The 25,050-nt window shown below is 43.2% G+C and overlaps 1 protein-coding gene across 1 annotated transcript; it reads right to left on the bottom strand.

Moving 5' to 3' along the window:
• Positions 1-5,602: 5,602 nt before the first annotated feature.
• On the bottom strand, positions 5,603-6,282 carry LOC147974245 (uncharacterized). Its single transcript, XM_087519430.1, has one exon. The coding sequence runs from the start codon at positions 6,262-6,264 to the stop codon at positions 5,737-5,739; it is 528 nt and encodes a 175-aa protein (XP_087375556.1). The 5' UTR covers positions 6,265-6,282; the 3' UTR covers positions 5,603-5,736.
• Positions 6,283-25,050: the final 18,768 nt, after the last annotated feature.

Raw genomic sequence — 25,050 nt, 5'->3', positions numbered from 1 at the left:
GGCTGGTTGGCCCAGTGGGGGTGGGGGGTTCTGTTTTATTTTATCCTTTTGTTTTGTATTTCTTTTTTTTTATTTTCTTGGTTTCCTTTTTTCTGTTTTTCAAAAATGTTTAGCACCTAATTGATTTTTATAAAATATGGGAGCTAGCTCATAAATTGTAGTGCATTATATCCTAGCACCGAAAACTAGTTTGGGTGAAATACTATTTCATATTAGATTTAGATTAGTTAAAAGGTTATTAGATAATGTATTCTGCCACTGTTTGAGATTGTTTAAATGACTTATCATATTTCAATAACGTTGTTTACAATTTTATCCTAGCCTCTGATTTATCTACTATTTATTGAACATTTTAGTTTTTAAGTTTGAAAAATTTTGTTGTTTGTCTGATTTTGAATTTGAATTTGAATCGGTTTTAAACTAACACGAGTTTATCGACAGAAACTGAGGTGACATGGCATCATTAGCAGAGGTTCATTGTAGCTTAATTACCCGGGCGTCACAATGTTGAAGAAGGATGGTGGGAACACCAACTCGAAACTGACAAGACATTGCACCAAATCATTCTCTAACCTTGGTATGATTTCTAGATCGATTACCTTCTGAGAGATTGCATTGAGGAATGCACATAGCTTCACAATGGCTAATCGAACGTTTTCCGGTAGAAGCCCCCTCAATGCAACCGAAAGCAGTTGCGTCATAATCACGTGGCAGTCATGAGACTTTAGGTTCTGCAACTTTTTCTCTGCCATATTTATTATTCCCTTTATATTCGACAAGAAGCCAGACGGTACCTTAATACTAAGCAGGCATTCAAAGAATATTTCCTTATATTCTTTGGTAAGAGTGTAGCATGCATGACCCTGATGTATGCCGTCTTTTCCATGCATACGTTGCTGGTCCTCCCGTGCCTCAGGCATATCTTTTGTCTTCCCATACACGCACAAGAAGCCAAGCAGGTTCACACAAAGATTCTTCATCACGTGCATCATGTCGATTGCGGAGCAGACCTCTAGGTCTTTCCAATAGGGCAGGTCCCAAAATATAGATTTCTTCTTCCACATGGGTGCGCGTCCGTCAGCGTCATTCGGAACAGGTTGTCCACCAGGAGCCTTTCCAAAGACTACCTTCAAATCCTTGACCATATCATGTACATCAGCTCCAGTATGGTGGCGAGGCTTCGTCCGGTGATCCGCCTCACCTTTGAAATGCTTGCCTTTCTTTCTTACAGGATGCCAGCTCGGAAGAAATCGACGATGTCCCAGGTACACATTCTTCTTACAATTAGCCAAATATATACTGTCGGTATCGTCCAAACAATGCGTGCATGTGCGGTATCCCTTGTTTGTCTGTCCTGAAAGGTTACTGAGAGCAGGCCAATCATTGATGGTCAGGAACAGCAACGCCTTTAGGTCAAATTCTTCCTGTTTGTGCTCATCCCACGCACGTACACCTGTTCCATTCCACAGTTGTAAGAGTTCTTCAACTAATGGCCTTAGGTACACATCAATGTCGTTGCCGGGTTGCTTAGGGCCTTGGATGAGCACTGGCATCATAATGAACTTCCGCTTCATGCACAACCAAGGAGGAGGATTATACAAACATAGAGTCATAGGCCAGGTGCTATGGTTGCTGCTCTGCTCCCCAAAAGGATTAATGCCATCTGCGCTTAGACCAAACCATACGTTCCTTGCATCATCTGCAAACTCCTTCCCATACTTTCTTTTGATTTTTCTCCACTACGACCCATCAGCGGGTACTCTCAACTTTCCGTCTTTCTTGCGGTCTTCTCTGTGCTATCGCATCGCCTTGGCATGCTCTTTGTTTAGGAACAAACGTTTCAACCGTGGTATTATAGGAGCATACCACATCACCTTGGCAGGAATCTTCTTCCTGGTGCACTCGCCCTCGACATCACCAGGGTCATCGTGGCTGATCTTATAGCACAATGCACCGCATACCGGGCAAGCGTTCAAATCCTCGTACTCACCGCGGTAGAGGATGCAGTCATTAGGGCATGCATGCATCTTCTACACCTCTAACCCTAGAGGGAAGATAGCCTTCTTTGCTTCGTGCGTACTCTCAGGCATTTCGTTGTCCTTTGGAAGCATATCCTTTATCATTACCAGCAACTTTCCAAATCCCTTGTCAGATACACCATTCTCTGCCTTTCATTGCAGCAATTCCAGAATGTTGCCCAACTTTTTCTTGTCACCTTCGCAATTCGGGTACAAAATTTTTTTGTGATCCTCTAACATACGCTGCAACTTCTTCTTCTCCAAATCACTTGCGCAGTTTCTCTTTGCATCGGCAATGGCCTGACCTAGATCATCAACGGGCTCATCTGATGCCTCTTCTTCAGCTTCTTCGCGCATTGCCGGCTCAGCTTCTTCCCGCATTACCGGCTCAGCTTCTTCCCCCATTGTTGTATCATCGTATTCAGGGAACCCATGGCCAGGATAGCTGTTGCCGTCCTCTTCTTCTTCATTGTCTTCCATCGTAACCCCTCTTTCTCCGTGCTTGGTCCAAACATTATAGTGGGGCATGAAACCGGACTCAAACAGGTGGACGTGAATGGTTCTTGACGTAGAGTAATTGTGACCATTCTTACAGCCAACACATGGACAAGGCATAAAACCATCCGCCCGCTTGTTTGCCTCAGCCGCAAGCAGCAAAGTATGCACGCCATTAATGAACTCGGGAGAGCATCGGTCATGTACATCCATTGCCGGCTCATCTTCAATACACAGCACCGAAAACACCAAATTAATACAATACATTAAGTTCATACAACACTTAAATGCAACAAAATTATAACTCTCTAGCTAAAGCATTTAAATGCAACAACAAATGCGATCAAGATCGCAACTAAGGTAACAATTGATCCAACAGTATAATGATACCAAGCCTCACTATCAATGGCATATTTTCTAATCTTTCTAATCTTCAAGCGCATTTTCTCCATCTTGATCTTGTGATCATCGACGACATCGGCAAGATGCAACTCCAATTCCATCTTCTCCCCCTCAATTCTTTTCAATTTTTCTTTCAAATACTCGTTTTCTCTTTCTACTAAATTTAACCTCTCGACAATAGGGTCGGTTGGAATTTCCGGTTCACATACCTCCTAGATAAAAATATCTATGTCAACTTGATGGGCATAATTTGTCATAAACACGAAATGCAACAAATAGTTTTAAAAGAGAATATACCACATCCGAATCATAACAAGGACGAGAGCCGACAGGGACGGATATCAAAACCATGGCACTATGTATAACAAACAACGTACGGGTAAGATAATTATACGAGTAACTATATATCCAAATCACACAAACATCAATTTTTTATATAAAATTTCATGAACAAGAGGCTCGCCACAAGGTAGTGCCTGCGACGGATCGGTGCAGGCGATCGACGGTGGTTACGATGGAGATTTAGAAGGCACTAAGTCAACCACACGTACATATGCAAACTAAGTGTTATTTTGACCTCAAATTGTATATAAATCAAATACTACCACATATAATTCCTCCCAAATTACTAAAACCCACAATTAATCACTATATAAACCAATGCAAGAGCTAATCTAGCAATGAGAGATGAAAGTCAAAGTTGCTAACCTTTGTGATCATTTGAATGGATGGGGGCCTGCAAATCTTGACAAATTTTGGGCAAAATTTGTGATAAACTCGAGAGGAAGAAAGGAAGAACAGAGGAGAGGGAGAGGGGAAAGGGGGAAGAACAGAGTGCGCGGGTGGACGAAGGGTTTATATAGGACGAACTTTAGTACCAGTTCGTGCCACGAACCGGTACTAAAGGTGCTGGAGGGGCGCCACTCTGACAACATCCTGCCAACACTCTCTTTAGTACCGGTTCGTGGCACGAACCGGTGCAAAAGGTTCGCCACGAACCGGTACTAAAGAGCTCCTCCCGCCTAACCGTTGGAACCGGCACTAATGGACACATTAGTGCCGGTTCTGTTACAAACCGAGACTAATATGTCTCACGTTTGACCCTTTTTCTACTAGTGCACCTAGACAAAATCAAATCTGGTTAGAGAAGCGGATTGTAGCTTTTTCCCGAGTACCCAATGAAGATGACTATTGTTGACGATTCCACTCGCTTGCCTTGTTTTTAAAGATCACATGTGCAATGCAACTATGCAAAGGGAATCTCTTGGGAGGATAAGACATATTTGTGGGGTTGAAGGAGCACATGAAAGTAGATATTTTGGCCAGGTCAGAAATTGAAATGCATGCATGGAGAAACATGTTTAGAGAAAAGCAAGAGATAGACAAGAACTCTTTGTCACAACATAATCATAGGCATGGGATGTACACACCACATATAATGATATTTTGATATATGTTTCCATATATAAGTTTATTTTTCCATGGCAACATAGGCATTCAATTAGATGAAGCTTACTTGGATTAGGAATAGATCAGGAAGAAGGTGACATGATTGAGTTGTTTTTGTACCGTTTGGGACAACAAACAATGATATGGAAGCTACATGCGGTCAAGGGGCGATACATTGAGAGGATGAATGATGAGAGAGGATGAAGGACGACAAATTCAACGGGAAAGAGTGGCTAGAGGGGTGTGTGGTGTTTGTAAGAATAGAGAGAAGGATATGCTTGCATTTGTGTTGCGATTTAACACTGCATGCAATGTGCTTGTTTGCGGGGAGGAACAGGAGCATTGTGTATAAATTCATTGTTGGCCCATGGCAACGCACGGGCAGTCTACTAGTAGCATAGATGAACCAAGTGAAAATAGTACGATTATCCTATAGTCACCAGAAAACAAGCAGTAGGTGAGTTGGTTAGTTGCCAAATTTCTTTACCATGGGAATGGGTGATTGATTCCCACGTAGATCTTATTTTTGCATTACAAAACAACTTTCTGCTCATTCTAAAACAAATCTGGGGCATTTACATCAGGAGATTGATCTCCCTGTCCACCTACCCGAAAAGATCGGGACTAACCTCCGCCTAAAAAAATCGCAGCTGCACACGTACGAGAAAATATCGGGATCAACCTCCGCCCAAAAATTCGCTGCCCATATACGAGAAAAAAGGGATCCGATTGAACCTCCCTTGCGCCCAAAAAAAAAAGGAAACAAACCCTGCCTATGACGTTCACGATCTCTAAAAATCCAAGCGAAATCATCGGGAGCGACCGCGCTGAAGGAAATCATCAGGAGCGAGAGCAAAAACTGCGGGAGAAAAAAGGAAGCACGGGATCGCGCACGACCGAAGGATCTAGAACGAATGAGATCCAATGCGTTCAGGATTTTAGCCGTCAGGATTTTAGCTTTTTCGTTCAGACCAACATAGGATAAGCTTAAGATTGTGAGCAATATCACAATCATCTTGAAGCAAAGTGGGACCGGTTGATGCCTATTGAGAAGAATTGAGAGGCTGCTGAAGCCATTAAGTTTTTGTGAACACAAAAAAGGTCTCTTCCTTGGATAAATCTTAATCCACAGAAATGAAGGTGATACATCAAGAATCGCAACACAATTCGATTGATCATATGGTCCGTTTACAGCACTCAATCAACATGACTGATGCATAATAATTAAGTAATGAGGCAAACTGACAAAGTAAAATGGTGAAATATTAACTTGGTTAACGCAAGACATGATTAACGTGAGTAGTACTGCCTAATAATAAGGATTATTAAGGAATACAAGAATCAACTACTGCCAGCGTGCGGCATTAATTCTTTATTTGGCGGCATGGCGGGCGATGAGTTCAGCGATGTTATACGCCATGCCGGACACCAAATAGTTTGCACTGTTCTCGTCCGACATGGGGTCCTTGTCGGTGTCGCTTTCCATCATCGCCAGTTCACAGAAGTCCGGCTGAAACGAAGCGTCCCTGAGCTTGGGCGACGCCACGTCAAAGCGGCCGGCGTTCAAGTCTTGGAGCGCCCCGGCGATTGATGCTTGCATGCTTTGGTAGGTGGCGAGGCAGTTGTAGAGGGCGTCGATTAGCCTGGTGATGGTTAGCTCCGTCGACGTGACGTTGGTGGCGGTGAGGTTGGTCGCCGCGATGGCGAGCCCGCGGGCGTCCTTGGCGGCGGCGGCCGCGGGGTTGGCCGAGAGCGTGCGGAGGCAGTATCTGTAGGGCGTACCCACGGTGGCATTGGTCACCGCTGCGCACGTCGTCTTGATGACGTATGAAGGCCCGGCCAATGGCGTTGCCGCCGCGAGGAGGAAGGTGAGGAGAAGAATGGGGATCGCCGCCGCCATGGATTCTACTTGTGCGGGCACATGCAGCCTGCAGCGCCCCAGTTTCTTTATATATACTACAATATACTACTGTACATGCATCCGCGAACAAGTCAGATGTGGGTGAGGGAGTTGTTGGTTAGTTGGTTGGGAGCCATTTATATTTTGTTGGCGAAAAAGTCAAGTAATGAACGGATCAGAACATTAGTTTGTTATACTACTGGCTAGTGCCGCAAGGGCCGGCGACCACAACCTATGATGCATGTCCTTTTTTTTTTTTTCCTTTTTTGCATTGGGACATGTCTCCTGAATCCTAAATTAAATTAAAACAATTACCGGCCGTGCGTGTCATGCATATACGAGTAATTCAATTTTCTTTTTTTTTCTTTTTTTTTTGAGGAAGGATTTTCTTTTCTTGAGTAGGTGTGGAACCAACCAAGCACCGGAAGATGGTGCCCATTGCCAAACACTTCGTGCACTTTGTCCATATATACCTTGTACTCCCTACTTTAGGGACGCGGATTTGGTGAACATGGGTGCGCGCGCACCCTTTATGAATAGTAAATTCAAAAAAATGCTAGAAAAAATCAAAAAAATCTGAACTTATTTTTGTAATATACATAGTCAACCGCTATGCTTGCATATGAAGTTTCACGAAGAAATCACATCCGTGGTAATCTGGTCAAAAATGACAAAATCGAACCTAATCGAAGCTATATTAAAAAACACTATTTAATGAATAGTATGGTCGCATTTGTATTTTCTTCACTAAGAATACCATGGGTGTCAATATATCATGAAACTTCACACGTGAGTAGAATGATCGACTAAGTTTCATACCGCAAAATTTCAGATTTTTTTCATTTTTTCTAGTATTTTTTATGAATTTACTATTCACGTGGGTGCACCCGCAGCCATGTTCACCTTTGTATTTTCGCTACTTTAGTGATTTAAATGTTCTTATACTAGTTTACAGAGGGAGTACTAATTAATTCTAGTACTATATATATAGTCAATAAACAAATATCCGAAAATGATATCTCGTGATTCACCCAAAGCATGCTTGGCAACCGAACGCAATATTTACTAGATCGGCCCGTGGTGCCTGGTTGAACATTTTGTCCCAGCTTTTAAACAAACCGCAATATTGTTGCCACTACTTGGTATAGGATCATTTGTCAAAGTCATGGAAGAAGGCAAGGCAATCTCATGTGCCAAATGCAAAGCAACCATGAGGTATTTTGTTGTAGAACCATTCGTCTCGGAGATCATGAGGAATGTAAATATATATATATTTCCAAAAGCAAGACCGGACGATCAATCTGTTGGAAATATGAGCAATTTACCATATGATTTTATTAACAGAAATACTAGATAAAAGATGACTATTATAGGAGAGATAAAATAAGCCATGTAATCTGGCAGAGAGAAGGTAAATAGTATCTGCATATATGAACTAGAAGAGAACATTCCTAGAACAGATACTAGAACAAGAAACTGTGACAGCAATTGAAACAAAAAGAACACAAAGACATACTGAGGTGCAGCAGAAGTATTGGCGTTGGGATTGACATCCTTGCCGGCCATATCGTCGAAGAGGTGGTCTACGTCGGGGAAGAAGTCGTTGTCCGGGAAGTGATCGTCGGTGTCCGTGATGAAGAAGCTAGTAGTCGTGCAGAGCTCTCCCCAAAAACATCATCACCCTTCTCCCGTACGGGACTCAAAGAGGTGCGGTTTCGGAGGCCTACTATCCCGACCTGCGGTGCATGCCGCAAGCCAGGATGGAGAAGATCGTAGCGGTAGCGCAGTGCTCGGGAACTTTGTGGCGAGAGGGAGAGGACCTTCTGGTGTGTCTCTTTGGAGAGGAGCGACCTCCCTTTTATAGGCGTAGGAGAAGGAGGCGAGAGGCTGCGCTGGGAGCTGAAGGGAACGAGGAAGACGAAACGAACATGCAGCAGCCGAAGGGTGTAGCGTTCGTATGTCCACTACAGCAAAAACTTTCAGCTTCCGAGTGACCTTGCATATACCAACCGTGCGTGGCAAAAATTTAGACATCGGCTCGGCTCATTCACGCAACCGGCGGCATGTCGTGACAAGGCGTGGCGTGGCATGGCAAGGCGGGCGGCGGAGGAGGAGCGTACGTGGATGTCCCTCTTGTTTTCATGCTCATGCATGTGGGGAAATAACCTCCATTATAATGAGATCCAAATCCCACTAAACTAGCAATGTGGGACTAAAGTTTAGTAGTACCCCTTGCCTTGCACGAATGGTCTAAGTGGGCCTCTAGGATTTATTAGGAACTTCTGAAATAGCTATTGGGCTGTCCCAAAATAGACTAAATTCCAGCAACCCCTCACCAGATCCCAGAGGCACACAAGAATTGCCTTTGGTTCCAAAACACTATTTTATATACCGGTACTGAAGTGGAGACTATTAAGTTGAACTTCCACCTAGAACTCTATACTAGACTAGTAAGCAACTTGAACAGTGGACTGGGCATTGAACATCAAGTTTTCTTCGAATCTAACTTCACACAAAGCCTTGACCGATACTGGGCTACTGTGGGTCTTCCTCGTGGGTGGAGCTTATGGGTCATACTCCGAGACCTTTCATGAGTTTACTAGAGAGCACCCTACTCTCATAGATTGCGACGTTTTACAATCAGACTCATATAGGTGCATTCTTTAATAGATGTTCTGCAGGACAACATCTCTGCTCAAATAAGCCACTTAGAACACATTAAGTTATACATCAACCTGCCATGCAGATTAGGAGAGTATTACATCTTCATGGATTGGTATTTTCAATAGTAAGGATACTCTCCTCTCAGTTGACCAACAACTTGTCTTCCACATCTAATTCACGGGATTTCCGATCACATAGATTAGGTTACCGGTGTGAACAACTCATACTGTGGGTCTCATACCCATTCCCTCGATACATTATTTATCACATTACGTGATAGACCCTTAGTAAAAGGATCTGCCAGCTTTTTAGACGTTTGGATATAATCCAATGCAATAACTCCATAGTTTCTCATTTTTCTGACAGACTTTAACCTTCTCTGAACGTGTCTTGATGACTTCACGTTATCTTTTGAGCTACTCAGTTTCGTGATCATAGTTTGACTGTCGCAGTTCATAAGGATACCTGATACAGGTTTCTCAACTACCGGCAAGTCATTCAAGAGCCGACGAAGCCAATTCGCTTCGACCGTAGCTGTATCTAGTGATGTGAGCTCTGCTTCCATGTTTGACCTCGTTAAGATGGTTTGCTTGCAAGACTTCCAAGAAACAGTGGCACATCCATGAGTGAATACATATCCGCTCGTGGCCTTTATCTCATAGCGTCTGAGATCCAGTTCGAGTCACTATACCCTTCAAGCACCTTTACGTGCCCGGTGTAGTGAATTCCATAATTCGAAGTGCCTTTCAAATAACGCATAAATCTTTCTAGAGCTTTCCAATGATCATCTTCCGGTTTTGAAACAAATCGGCTCAGTTTGCTAATAGCAAAAAAGATGTCAGGTCTTGTAGCACTGGCTAAATACATAAGAGAGCCAATAATCTGAGAATATTTCAATTGGTCTCTAGCAATTCTTCGATTCTTTCGAAGTAGTACGCTAGCATAATATGGTGTTGGAGAGGGCTTGTAGTAACTATAGCCAAAGCGACTCAAGATCTTTTCCACATAGTGAGATTGAAGCAATGTAATCCCACCATCATCGTCCCTCAACAACTTGATGTTTAGAATAACATCAGCCACTCCTAAATCCTTCATCTCAAAACAACGAGATAGGAAATCCTTGACCTCCTTAATGACATTTAGATTTGTTCTAAAAATCATTATGTCATCAAGATACAAGCACATGATAACTCCCTCGCCCCCACCATGGCGATAGTACACACATTTATCAGCGTCGTTCACAACAAAGCCTGTAGCTGTTAAAGTTCTTTGAAACTTCTCATGTCACTGCTTGGGTGCTTGCTTAAGTCCATACAAAGACTTCAGCAACTTTCACACTTTTCCTTCCTGACCATCTACTACAAACCCATCTGGTTGTTCCATATAAATTAATCCAGCTCTCCATTTAGAAAAGCAGTCTTAACATCCATTTGATGAACGAGAAGACCATGTGAGGCAGGTAATGAAAGTAGTACTCGAATAGTGGTTAGTCGCGCCACAGGTGAGTAAGTATCTAAGAAGTCTTCACCTTCCTTTTGGGTATAAGCCTTAGCCACGAGCCGTTCCTTGTACTTCTCGATAGCACCATAAGGCCTACGCTTCTTCGGGAATACCCATTTGCATCCTATAGGTTTGCACCCATCACTACTAGGGAAAAGCCTAGCAGCAGCGCGGGTTTTAGGCCTATGAGTAGCGCGGGGTGATACGCTACTGATAAGGCGCTACAGCTAATTTATAGCAGTAGCGTGCCTCCACCCACGCTATTGCTAAATCGACTTAGTAGTAGCGACTTCCCGGAGGAGCTCTACTGGTAATTAGTAGTAGCGCTTCTCCCTGCCCGCGCTGCTACTATTATTTCATATTTTATTTCTTTTTAATTTCATGTTGTATTCGTACACCTTTACACAAGTTTTCATACAACAGGAATTTAGAAATTGTTTTTACATCATAATGAGTTATTACATCACGGGGTGAAAGAACCGTGGACTAGTTTCAAGTGGATGTCCATCCACTTGAAACTAGTCCACGGTTCTTTCACCCAATGATATAATAAATATCATAATCATCATCATATCATTAACAACTTATCATCATAATACATCATTGTCATATAACACCTCCTTAAGATCATCATTTTCATCAATGAGACATCACATAGCAAATTGGTCACTAGTCATAATCACAAGTACTCCTCATCTTTTTTTTTGCTTTTTTTAGCCCTACCTATACCTCAGTCTTACGAAAAAGAGAGGGGGTTGGCATAGAGAGAACCAAATTTGTAAAGCAAACAAACCCACGCTTCGGGAAGGTGAGGCGAACTAACAATTCCTTCCGTCGTGTATCCTCGATTGACGCACTGTTTGTTCACTCTGATCTGAGCCCTCATCCCTGGATGTCAGTAGCAGTTTCTTCTTCGACGAGCTCGACTCAGATATATCTTCCGCCCGGGTGGCACAAGCCCTGAGGGTAGGAAAATCATGATCGGGATAGCGGACGTAAAGCTATTGAACTTAGGTATGTATTCCGACAAAATGCCTTGGATTCTAGGAGGAATATAATGAACAGGACTATTTCTCCTTTTGGCCATAGCCATAGAAGAAGCTTCTCCTCCAAAGTGGAGGGAGGGGAATCTCATCAACTCTAACACATTGTATGACATAATAAACATATTGTACCTCATAGGACCTACTACATTCTCTTAGGACCTACTATATTCTCTAAGGTAAAATAGCAAAAAATAAGATAGCCCCTGACTATCCGTTATAGAGAACGGAGATTATCCTATCTCCAATTCTTGTCTTTTGCTTAATGTTACTATCAAGAATCTCCTTGCGAATGTCCAAACATTTTTTCCATTCTTTGATTAGCATGCGTTCACCGGTTTTAGAAATCCGATATGCACAGAGCTCCTTAGATTGACCTAGCTGTATGTTCAGAACTGCAAGGCGACCATTCTGATACATCAGATGAGGCACACAATCCATCGGGATTTTCTGTTGAAAAACATAGTAATAACTTCGTAGTTAGCAATGATGTACTAGTTTTAGAAGTATGCAAAAGATGCATGGATGTCGTAATAGTAAAAAATATTACCAGGGTATCTCCATAGAAGTTACCGTGGTTCAACACGTGCACAAGTGGCACGTATTCACCATAATTTAGAGGAGTTCGATAATAGGTATTGTAATTCTCAAGATAAGTACAATAAGCAATCTGATGACTTTTCTCCTTATAAGTTAATTCGGAGCCATCAGTGTAGTGGGTTTTGTCTACCATCTTCTGCACATTCGTTGAAGATTCAAAATAAGCTGTCAATGGAAATAAGCTGTCAACTATTTTGAAATAAATAATATAAATTAGTTAATAACTATGTTTGAGAAACTCACATTGCGGTAGAATCAGAAGCGTATCAACAAGGACCCAAATGTCCATATTGTCTTGCTCGATGTCAGGATCACCAAGATCCATGGTGACAATCATACCCTCATAAAAACCATACATTTTGCAAAGTGCTTCCCAATTTTGGCAACCAAAATGGGTTACGCTCTGAGAATTGTATAGATTTACTTCAAAATCGATATCATGATGGGTCCTTAGGTGTATTTTCTTTGTTTGAAAATTTTCATGGTCTTCAAAACCCATCCTCTCCAAGACATAGCGTCTTGCATGGCATGGGATAAGCTAGTTGAATTGTAAAAGATGAAAATTAGACGTTGAAATAGTTGAAGTCATGCTTAATTACGAAAAAAACACTTGTCGTTGTTGCGTACCGTTTCAACATCGAAGGTCTCCTCGAGCTTAATGCTGAAGCGCCGATCTTCGTCCAGCTCAACGAACCTGTCGCACATACCTCGATCGTCGTGGCACCAGCTCCACTCCCCCGGGAGACTGTCGTCGTCCGAGGACGATATCTCCTACGTTCATAATTCAAAGATTAAACTTGTACAATTAAATATATGTACTAAAAAACCTAAATTAGATCATTATTTTTGGAGAAAATCCAGGCCACTCGATATTTCTTACATATTCTAGCACAAGTCATGCCAGAATTCACGGAAAAATCCGGCATGACCTTTGCTAAAAAAGGACATATCGAGCGCCTGAAATTTGCCGAAACGGAAATTAATCAAGACTCCGGCAAAACATAGGCCACTCGGAGGTGTAAACTGAACATGAACGGCCACTTGGGCAACCACATATCCTATTTGAGCAATACAAGATATACATGGATATTTGGCTGGTCTCACCTCGATGTCGGAGGGGGTCGGTGATGGGGACGACGGCGGGGATGATGGAGGGGCTCCTTGATTTCTGCAAACGCAAAAACTGTGTAAGTTATCACTAATACATCCCGAATAATTGCTTAAACTAAAAAATAACAACAAATATGACATGTTCAACTAGTTTTATTAATTCAACTAGTTCTTACTAAATATAAACTTACTATAAATAGAAAAAAACTAGTTCTTTCTAAAAATAAAGTAGTTCAACTAGTTATATTAATTATCTTACTAAAAATACATTAGTTCAATTAATTCAACTATTTCAACTAGTTTATTAATTTACTTACTAAACTAGTTCAACTACAACTAAAGTAGTTCAACTAGTTTATTAATTTACTTAGTAATTATTTTAAACACTTACTAAAAACAGTAAAAATAAACTACATTATACAATAGTTAACTAGTACCATCACTACTACTAATTAACATCTACTACTGCTAAAAATCATTATCTATGAACCCTAAATTAACATCTACTACTACTAAAAAACATCTAGTACTAACTAAGCAGAGAGAACGACGGTGGGGGAGGGGTGGGGGGCTTACATAGAGGGGAGAGACGGTGGCGGGAAGGTGCTCGGCGACGGAGAGGTAGGGGCGGCGGGGGCGGGCTCGGGATCGGGAGGCAGCGGCGGGGTTTGGGGAGGCGACGACGATGGTGAGGTCGAGAGCGGCGGTGAGGTCGAGAGTGGAGGGGGTGGGGGAGGCGGCGGTGACGGTGAGGTCGAGAGCGGCAGCGGGCGGTGGCGGTGAGGTTCACGGCGGCCTCGGGCGGCGGCGGTGAGGGCAGGCTCGGGCTCGGGCGGCGGCGACAGAGGAGTAGGGGAATAGTTGGGGGAAGGAGGACTTAGCGAAATTTTGAGTCGGCGGGTGGTTAAGTCGAACTAGCAGTAGCGCACTTCAGGAAATGCGCCATAGCTAAAGTAGCAGCAGCGAGTTTTGCAGAAACACGCTGCTACTAAGTACTTTAGCAGCAGCGCGTCCAGGGAAGGGTGCTACTACTATATCTAGTCTGGGGGCAAATCCGTGGCAATTATAGTAGTAGCACTTGTTTCACCTAGAGAGCTACTGCTATCCAGTTATTAGTAGCGCGGTTCCATTAAGCTCGCTACTGCTAGTTAGCAGTAGCGCCTGTTTTTAAACCGTGCTGCTGCTAAGATTCTGTGTATAACGTTTTCCCTAGTAGTGCATAAGGACGATCAGTGATCTCCCAAGTTTCATTTGCCAAGATGGAATCCATCTCACTACGGACCGCTTCCTTCCAGTAGTCAGCATCTTCAGATGCATAGGCCTCTGAAATAGAACTGGGAGTGTCATCTATGAGATACACAAGAAAATCATCACCAAAGGACTTTGCAGTCCTCTGTCTCTTGCTCCAAGCAGGAACTTCATTGTTCTCCTCCACAGAATTTTCAAAGTGTTCCATCGAAATGGTAGGTTTGGTAATTGTAACTAATTCCTGATTCGATGAACCAGGCATCTCCTAAATAGATGAGGTAGTCATATCCTTCATGGGAAAGATATCTTCAAAGAAAGTCGCATCATTCGGCTCATGATTGTACTGACATGCATGTCAGATACCTCAAATTTTGTAATCAAGAATCTATATCCAATGCTATGAAAAGCAATCCCAGGAAAACACAATCCATAGTTTTTTGTTCAAGCTTGCGCTTTTTTGGAATTGGCACATTGACTTTCGCCAAACAACTCCAGGTTCGTAGATAAGAGAGTTTTAACATTTTCTTCTCCCATTCCTCGAATGGACTTATCTCTTTGTTCTTTTTTGGAACTCGATTTAGGACATGACATCCACTCAATATCGCCTCCCCCCACCATGCCTTGGAGAGACCTGATGTGTCTAACATGGCGTTAACCAAATAAGTTAGAGGACGGTTCTTTCTTTCGGCTACCCCATTTGACTGAGGTGAATAGGCGGGCGTCCTCTCATGGATTATACCATGTTCCGCACAAAAAGCATCAAATTCTTTGGAAAAATACTCTCCACCACGGTCGGACCTAAGCCTCTTTATTTTACGATCAAGTTGTTTTTTCACTTGAGGTTTATAGATCTTGAAAAGTTCAAAGCCTCATCCTTAGATTTCAGCAGTATCTAGTGGAGTCATCAATTAACGTCATGAAATATTTCTTTCCACCTTTTGTCAAAACACCATTCATTTCACATAAATCTGAATGTATGAGCTCTAGTGGTGCAAGATTTCTCGTCATCAGTCATGTGAGACTTACGAGGTTGCTTAGCTTGTACAAAAATTTGACAATTAGATCCCTTGATAGTGGTGAAACTAGGATTAAGTTCAATTTGGCTAGTCGCGACATGCAACCGAAGTTAACATGACAGAGACGTGAATGCCACACATTTGATTCACTATTGTTGCAAACATGATTAACAACTTTATTGCAAACATTTGACAAGGATAAAAGGAACATGCCTCCTGACTCATAGCCTTTACCAATAAAGGTTCCATACTTGGATATTACAAATTTATTCGACTGAAAGACAAGCTTATAGCCATCTCTACACAGAAGACATCCGCTAACAAGATTTTTATTGATGGAGGGGACATAATGCACGTTCTTCAGCCGCACGATCTTCCCCGAAGTAAACTTCAGATCGACCGTGCCAGCACCACGAACATAAGCACTTGAACCTTTGCCCATCAGCACGGTAGAAATCCTTGCGGTCTGATAAGACGAAAACATGGAAATATCACCGCAAACATGCACATTAGCACCCGTGTCAATCAACCAATTAGGAGAATGACATACTGAAAGAATAGTGGGAAATATACCATACCCAACATCCTTCATGCCAGTGTCTCCAATGACAACATTAGCGGTCTTGCCGCCTTTCCCAAGACGACGCTTGTCATAGTGATTATGGCAACTAGGAGCCCAATGATCAGGATCTCCACATACATGACAGCCACCTTTCTTCTTGTTATTCTTCTTCTTGAAGTTCGTGTGTTGTACAACCTTGTTCTTCCCATCAAACTTTGCTTTACCATCAAACTTGCCCTTGTTCTTGAACTTGTGGGACTGGAAGTTTTTCTTCTATACCAGATTGGCACTAGATCCTCCCTCAATACCTCGAGCACGTGTGTCCTTTGCTCTCGCCTTTTCTTCCACGTCAAGAGTACCAATGAGATCCGAAACGGAAAACTCCTGTCTCTTATGCTTCAATAAGGTAGCAAAGTTCATCCACGAAGGAGGAATCTTAGTGATGATACCTCCGGCAACAAACATGTCCGGTAGCATACAATTGAAGTGCTCAAGTTCTCTAGCAAATGACTATATCTCGTGAGCTTGCTCAACCACGGAGCGCTCTTCAGTCATCCTGTAGTCATAGAATTGCTCCATGATGTACAGCTCAGTGCCGGCATCCGAGACCCCAAACTTGGCCTCGACTGTATCCGACATATCTTCTCCATTATCAATTGACACATAAGCATCAACTATGTTCTCACCAAGAACACTCAAGAGAGCAACCTTAATCAAGGTATCCATTTTCTGAAAAATTTGCTCCTGTTGAGCATCAAAACCTCCTTCAGGTTTGCCAAGAGTAGCGTCATAGCAACTCATGGTTTGGAACCATAAGACTGCTCTCACGCGCTACCTCTTATTGTGCACACCCTCAAACATAGGAGGCCTCATGGATGCAGCAAAATCACTTGGGGTAAATTGCCTAAAATAAGGTTTTTTGATTGTCGGGAATATGAGCAATTTACCATATGATTTTATCAACAGAAATACTAGATAAAACATGACTACTATAGCAGAGATAAAATAAGCCATGTAATCTGACAGAGAGAAGGTAAATACCATCTGCATATATGAACTAGAAGAGAACATTCCTAGAACAGATACTAGAACAAGAAATTGTGGCAGAAACTGAAAAAGAAAGAACACAAAGACATACTGATGTGCAGCAGAAGTATTGGCGTTGGGGTTGACATCCTCGTCGGCCATATCATCGAAGAGGTGGTTGTCGTTGGGGAAGAAGTCGTCATCCGGTAAGTGATCGTCGGTGTCCATGATGAAGAAGCCAGTAGTCGCGCAGAGCGCTCCCAAAAACCTTATCACCCTTCTCCCGTACAGGACTCAAAGAGGTGCTGTTTCGGAGGCCTACTGTCCCGACCTGCGGTGCACGCCACAAGTCGGGATGGAGAAGATCGTAGCGGTAGCGCAGTGCTCAGGAACTTTGTGGCGAGAGGGAGAGGATCTTCTTGTGTGTCTCTCTGGAGAGGAGTGGCCTCCATTTTATAGGCACAGGAGAAGGAGGCGAGAGGCTGCGCCGGGAGCTGAAGGGAACGAGGGAGACGAAACGAACATGCAGCAGCCGAAGGGTGCAGCGTTCGTATTCAATGTCCACTACAGCAAAAACATTCATCTTCCGAGTGACCTTTCATATACCAATCGTGCGTCGTAAAAATTTAGACATCGGCTCGGCTCATTCCCGCAACCCGCGGCACGTCGTGACGAGGTGTGGCGGGCCGCGGAGGAGGAGCGCACATGGATGTCCCTCTTGTCCAACTCCCACTAAACTAGCAATGTGGGACTAAACTTTAGTAGTACCCCTTGCCTTGCAGGAATGGGCTAAGTGGGCCTTTAGGATTTATTAGAAATTTCTGAAATAGCTATTGGGTTGTCCAAAAATAGACTAAATTCCAGCACAATCCACATTAAGTTTGATACAATGCACTTCTCATAAAAATCAAGAGGATAAAGATGTAAATTGTACTATTGGTAGCTACTACAATGTCCAAATCGAATAATCTAACAATCAGATCCAATTGTACATATTTGGGCCCATATGTACCATATAAATTAGGCGTTGCCCAATCCGGGCGATCGGGGGGAACCCAGCCGCCGCCGGCTCGCCACCCCTCCTCGTGCCCGCCTCCGCGTCGCCTTCGTCAAATACTGATTTATATTGTTCTTCTGTGGCATAAAGTGATGCAATCTATTTCCAAAGTAGGAATGGTTCATAGCAGAGCCATATAAATTAGGTGGCAAATGAGTAAGAACATTAGCCCTCTGTTCTAGCCAAATTAAGGAGCTCGCTAAGGCATGGTGCTGCACAATCTTCATACCAATTTTCCCTACTACAATGTAATGAAGCTTTGAAACTAGATATACCAAGATATTCGCCAACCCATTCAGAACATATACATATGTAATGAAGAGGGAACAGTTAATTTCTATATAGAACATGCACTTGTGAATTGGCAGGTAATATGAAGGTGCTGTATTGGAATTTTACCTTCGCTTTCAGTGACACATATCAGATAATATTCCCTCGATCCATTCATGATGTGGTTGTTGCCGGTGCTCTAGGAAGAACACCATTTTGTTAATAGTTATATGAAATAAGAAAACCTTATCATTTTAGAATAAAAAAAGAAAAAGCAAATACATGAAAATTGTTAAAGGTTGAGGGAAGATTTAGAAACTGAAATGGCATGTGAAATATATTTTTCTCTACATTCTTCATATAAGCATCGTAAAGAGAAATGTAACCGTAAACTTGCCCTATTGGATATATCCTATATATTTTCTAAAATAGAGTATGTATCAAACATAAGTCAGAACAAAGGGAATATGCATCAAATATGATTTCACCTACATTCCTCCTGTACACTTCACGAAAAAATAGTTTTGGCTTGCTTTTCATAAAAATAGCAGTGGGGCCTTACCCCACTGTACAACAACAAAATATATACGAATTCACCCCACTCAAAGAAGTACACCTTTTTTTAGGAATCGAAGTGGAAATCAACCAAACCTATAGGTAAAACGGAATTGGAGATTACATAGCAGAAAGAGTTCCATGATAAAAATTGTGGAGTAACCTTAGGACATGGATGAAAATTAGACACCGTTACACAACTGCTACTATAGTTGACCAAAATAAAGAATAGCCTAAGATCCACTGGTCCAACTCTATGAGAAAAACATAAATGAGAACTTGCAAAGTGAAGTTGTTACCTGCTGTGCCATCTTCGGATGGACCATCTACTTGTGCATCATGATCATGATCTGCTGGTGGTGGCGAGGATTGAGCTCCAGGAGCCCCGCCATTGCTAAGTTTTTTAGAATCTCCTGCAACAAAAATGGGAAGGTTATTTAACATCAAAAAATATACAACGGCCAGAATGCCCAAATCGCTAAGGAGGCCGGGTTCCTCCCATGATTCTTGTTTCTCGATAAGTAAGCAACATCTTTAAATACGAATAAAAAGGGTTCATAGTTGATTGCATAGTGGGCTCAGATTCCCCATTCCTCGATCACATAACCTACCCCCGTCATATCTTATCACCAGATCAATATGTTTATACGGTGGAGCTGCATTGGTTATCACTCAACAAAAATTAGCATCCAAGGACAGAAACAACAGGTATCACAGGATCAAAAAGGATTCTCGAGACAGGAGGGAGGATCCAAGTTAATACCCACAGGTGCCTCGATTGCTCAAAGGAACAACTATTTCAGTCAGGTTAATCATCATCGCCCTAGCACGAACACTACTGATCAATTTAGTAAATCCAGGAGCATAGCTATACGACCAGGGCATCCACATGTAAAACAGATCATCACAGGAACTCCTATGATAGAAACCAAACATGAATAACAGCCTGCAAACCCTAGAGTAGCATGCATCCACAACTACGTATATAGCTCAAGTAGGAACCGATGCCTGAGTAGGGCATAGAGCATCAACCACACGAGCACCACATCAATATAGCCACGACCATGTCCAATACAGTAGCCGAAGCTGATGATCTGGTGGAAGATGGAGCTCACCAAGGGAGATTGTATCCGAGGCAATACTCAGTGGGCACCGGGGTTGCGCCTGAACGCCATCCAACCGGCGAGGAAATGCGTCGTAGTTACGCCTTGCACTGCCCCGCCGACGAGCATGAACGCATGAAACAACCATGTGACTCTATGCACGGGATACATGTCAAACAATATAAAAAATCAGATATGCTATCAGAACAGGCAAATAAACATCTAGTATAACAGAAAAATGTAATCGAAATGGGGCTAGGCAATACATAAAGCAACACATATTTGATAGACCAATTCATCTATACTGGAACTGTATAGTATTTAGATGACTGCTAATAATAGTATGTCACTGCAGATATATTTGTAAGTCAAATGGAACGTGTTTTGTTAAAAACCCATTTAATGGCCTAACTTTGATAAAGCCACAGGACGCTACAGGGTTAAAGGAGACGATGCGAGGGCAACAGACTTATACACAGGTTAACCGATATGGTGTACTGAACCTCAGTTATAATTTAAAAGATTCATATTGTGGACTATCGAAGCATCCTACCACTTATTTTGCTAGAAGTATATACAATACAGTCTAGATTTTAAGACGTGATCAACAAATGCACAAGGTAAGCATGTACCTAGCAGGCACTGACATGAATATTACATAATAGCACAAGTAAGCAGAGTATAAAGTTACATGCCAGTCCTAGTGCTTGGTTCATGTTAAGATGTAGACCTTGGAGGTACACAGACTGAATAATGAAGTCCCATGGTAGTCACAAAAATGCTTTAGATATAAAAAATATAGGTGTTCTATTAAGAAAAAAAAGAGGTGCGAACCACAAACTTTACACGGAATACTCTAGTTAGGCCTTAGTCCTAGTTCCTGGTCCATGTAATCATAATTGCTAAAGAAAGCAAGAATGGCATTAATTGCCAGCAACAATAAACCAGAATGACATGAACATAAGGATAGCTCAAATCAGAGTTGCTTCAAACATATGTAAAGAAACACTCAAATTCTGAAATTAGTTGTAATTTAAGTATTTGACATTAAATAAACTGGTCCTTTGAAAGTAGTACTATGTAGCAAACAAAATAATTGGCAAATAGAGTCAGCAACTATCTCCCCTGGAAATATACAATATTTTACTTCATTGACCTTGTGTTATGCTCAAGCTTACAATAGAGGTGACCTTCCTCCACATGAGTACATAGTTTCATCAAGACCACCGCATCAAAACCTCCTAAACTAAAAACAAAGTAATCTATTAGTCATTCTTATTGTGTTCCCATTCCCTGTATGACATTCCCTTTTTTTGTATCTTTTGTCGAGAAATGAATCTTCTGACACCTTGCTAATATACAAACGAAAAATCCCCTTTTGCCAGACTAAAAGAAGGCTATTCTGAAACAACATCGACAGAATCAATTTAGTGTCACCGTATACACGAAGGTGCCATTTACACGAAGTGTCACCGTATACATCACGAAATGCACCCACAAGCAATTTTAAGATCACAGTACCACTGTCAAAATTCACAAAGTGCCAATGGTGGTTAAGTTATGTATAAATTAATAGAAAGTTCTAAACAAATTTATCCTAAGATCAGAGTGCAGCTCATACAAAAGTGTCTTCCATGTAAAACCTGATAATACTGGGCGGCTTGATTGCCTGCCTCAGCAACAGCTCGGTATTCGGCCTCTGCGCTAGATCGAGAAACTGTCGTCTGTCGTCTGGATGACCAAGAGACAAGGTTATCACCAAGGTACATGCAAAATCCGGAGGTGGAGCGACGTGTATCCGGACATCCAGCCCAATCGGCATCTGAGTAGGCTGTAAGAGAATGTGTAGAAGTGCAATATAGAGAGAGACCATGATCAAGGGTGCCATTGAGATAGCGGAGGATGCGTTTAATGAGAGATAAGTGAGGTTCACGAGGGTCATGCATATGGAGACAGACTTGCTGAACAGCATAAGCAATGTCTGGGCGAGTGAGAGTGGCATATTGGAGAGCACCAGAAAGGCTACGATAGAGAGAGGGATCCGGAACCGGAGGACCGATAGAGGAAGGTAGTTTGGCGTTAGTATCAATAGGGGTAGTAACTGGGTGACAATCGCGCATGCCAGCACGAGACAAGATGTCAAGAATATATTGTCGTTGAGAAAGATGGAGACCAGAAACCGAACGAGTGACAGAGATACCGAGAAAATGATGAAGAGTACCAAGATCCTTCATGGCAAACTCACGAGCCATGGAATTAGTGATGGTGGTAAGGAAAGATAAAGAGGATGCAGTGAGAATAATATCATCTACATAGAGAAGAAGATAGGCTGTGGAAGAACCTTGATGGAAGATGAAGAGAGAAGCATCGGATTTAGATTCAGTGAACCCGAGAGAACGAGCAAAGGATGCAAAGTGTTGGAACCAGGCACGAGGGGCTTGTTTGAGCCCATATAAGGATTTGAGGAGACGACAAACGTGAGTAGGATAACGAGGATCAATGAAACCAGATGGTTGCTGGCTGTAGACTACCTCATTAAGATGACCATGAAGGAAAGCATTTTTAACATCAAGTTGGTGTATAGGCCAAGACTGTGAGATGGCTAGAGAAAGGACGATACGAATGGTGGCTGGTTTGACGACAGGGCTGAATGTTTCATCAAAATCAACCCCCGGTTGTTGAGAGAAGCCACGAACAACCCATCGAGCTTTGTGACGTGAGAGAGAGCCATAGGCATTGTATTTGTGACGGAAGATCCACTTGCCACTCACAATATTTGCGCCAGATGGTGGAGGAACCAAGACCCACGTTTTATTGAGTGTAAGAGCATCGAACTCCTCCTGCATGGCTTGGCGCCAATTGGGATCGCGAAGGGCTATGAGATAGTTATGAGGAAGAGGGGAAGAGGCCATAGCGGAAAGGTTTAAACGGTCAATAGGCGGTGGAAGGTGACCGGTAGTGGCGCGTGTGCGGTGAAGAGGTGCTGGAGGTGGAGGTGGTGCCGCTGGTGGGGAAGTTGTGGGAGGAGTAGCTGGTGTGGCGGGAGGGGTAGCCTTCTGGGGTGTGGTAGGAGGCGTGGAGGGGGAAGGGGGGTCTGACGTTGGTGAGTTGTGGCTAGGGGGTGCATGCATAACGGGTGTATGTGTGGTGGGTGCTGGCGGTGGAGAAGAGTGAGGCATAATGGGTGGGTCAATGGGCAGACCAAAAATTTCAGTGCAACGGGGTGGACAAGGAGATGGTGCTGGTTCATATGGAAAGGTGGACTCGTCGAAAACGACGTGGCGAGAAATAATAATACGACGAGTGGCGAGATCAAGACAACGATAGCCTTTGTGTCGAGAGGGATAGCCAAGGAAGACACATTTTGTGGAACGTGGAGAAAGTTTGTTAGCGGATGTGGAGGTAGTATTGGGGTAACAGAGGCAACCGAAGACACGGAGGCTGTTGTATGGTGGTGTAGTACCTAAGAGTAGTGTATGGAGTGAGAAAGTTGGTAGACTAAGTGGGACGAATATTGATGAGGAAGGTAGCAGTGTGAAGAGCTTCGGCCCAAAAGGGTGTGGTGGGAGAGAGGCTTGAATGAGAAGTGTGCGAATTACATTATTGGTAGTGCGAATTGCTCGTTCGGCCTTGCTGTTTTGTTGAGAGGTATAGGGACAAGAAAAACGAAACGTGATACCGTGAGAAGCACAGAAAGAGTCTAACTTTGTATTGTCGAATTCGCGACCATTGTCACTTTGAATGGCAACAATGGGTAGGTCAAACTGGGTGCGGGCATAGGCATGAAAAGTAAGAAATGCGGCATAGACATCTGATTTTTTACGAAGAGGAAACGTCCAAAAATAATGAGTATAATCATCAACTATCACTAGATAATATAGATAACCAGAAGTACTAGGTACAGGAGATGTCCAAAGATCACAATGTAGTAAAGGAAAAGTTTTAATAGTATATGAAGTGGATGGATAAAAGGGCAATCTAACATGACGTCCAAGTTGACAAGCATGACATATAGATGGTGTAACTCTAGGAGACTAAATATTCTGATGGTGGTGGAGACGCTTCATGGTGTGATGACCGGGATGACCCAAACGACGATGCCAGATGTCCGGGGAGACGGTGATGATGTGGGCTTCGGTTGGTGGAGGTGGGGAGACGGAGTAGAGTGGTCCAGTGCTATTGCATCGAAGAATCTCGGTCCGAGTAGGAAGCGCCTTCACAGAAAAACCCCAAGGGTCAAACTCAATAGAGACAAAATTATCAGTAGTAAGTTTACGAACCGAAAGAAGATTTTTGATTATGTGAGGAACAACGAGGACATGATTTAAAAAGAGAGGTTTAGACAGAGAGGGTATAGTGTGAGAACCGATATGAGAAATAGGTAGGGAAGCACCATTACCAACGGTGACTGTGTGAGCATTAGAAGGGGTGAAAGTGGAGAGTATACCAGGGTCAGATGCCATGTGGGAAGATGCTCCAGAGTCCATGTACCACTCCTGGTTGCCGGGAAGTTGCATGTTGTTGAGTGCGGTGATGAGAGCCGGGTTGATCTGCTGAGTGAAGTTGTTGTAGGGTGCTGCATGGTTGCTCATGGTGTAGCCGGATGGTGCTGCTGCATGACCAGGACCATAGGCCGTATAGGCTTGGGGCGAGGGCACGGTGGGTCGAGGACCGAGGACCCCAAGAGCAGAAGGGCGCCAGGGGCGAGGCGACCAGGCCGGCGGAGATGCTTGCGAGTGTTGATGTGAGTGTGTCGTCTGCTGTTGGAGATGAAGACGAGTAGGCTGGTCAGTCCAAGGGTTGTACATCCAGGGGGTGTCTCGGCGACCACGGCCACCGCCACGGCCGCGGCCACGGCTGCTGCTGTTGCTTCCCCCGCGTCCAGCGGAGAAGGATGGGGAGCCGCGTCGATCAGTGGGGAAGGGGCGGCCATCATTGGGAGGCGGAGCACGTTCACCACCGACGCTAGGAAGGATGCTGTTGCCGCTGGCCCATAAGGCGGTGGAAGAAGAGTTTTAGCATCAGTTTTCTT

This window comes from Triticum urartu, chromosome 4A (genome assembly GCF_056163025.1).
Source record: "Triticum urartu cultivar PI428250 chromosome 4A, HENAU_Tu73, whole genome shotgun sequence".
Lineage (NCBI taxonomy): Eukaryota > Viridiplantae > Streptophyta > Magnoliopsida > Poales > Poaceae > Triticum > Triticum urartu.
The sequence above is the reverse complement of the archived record's forward strand: the minus strand, read 5'-3'. Positions and strand labels throughout refer to the sequence as shown.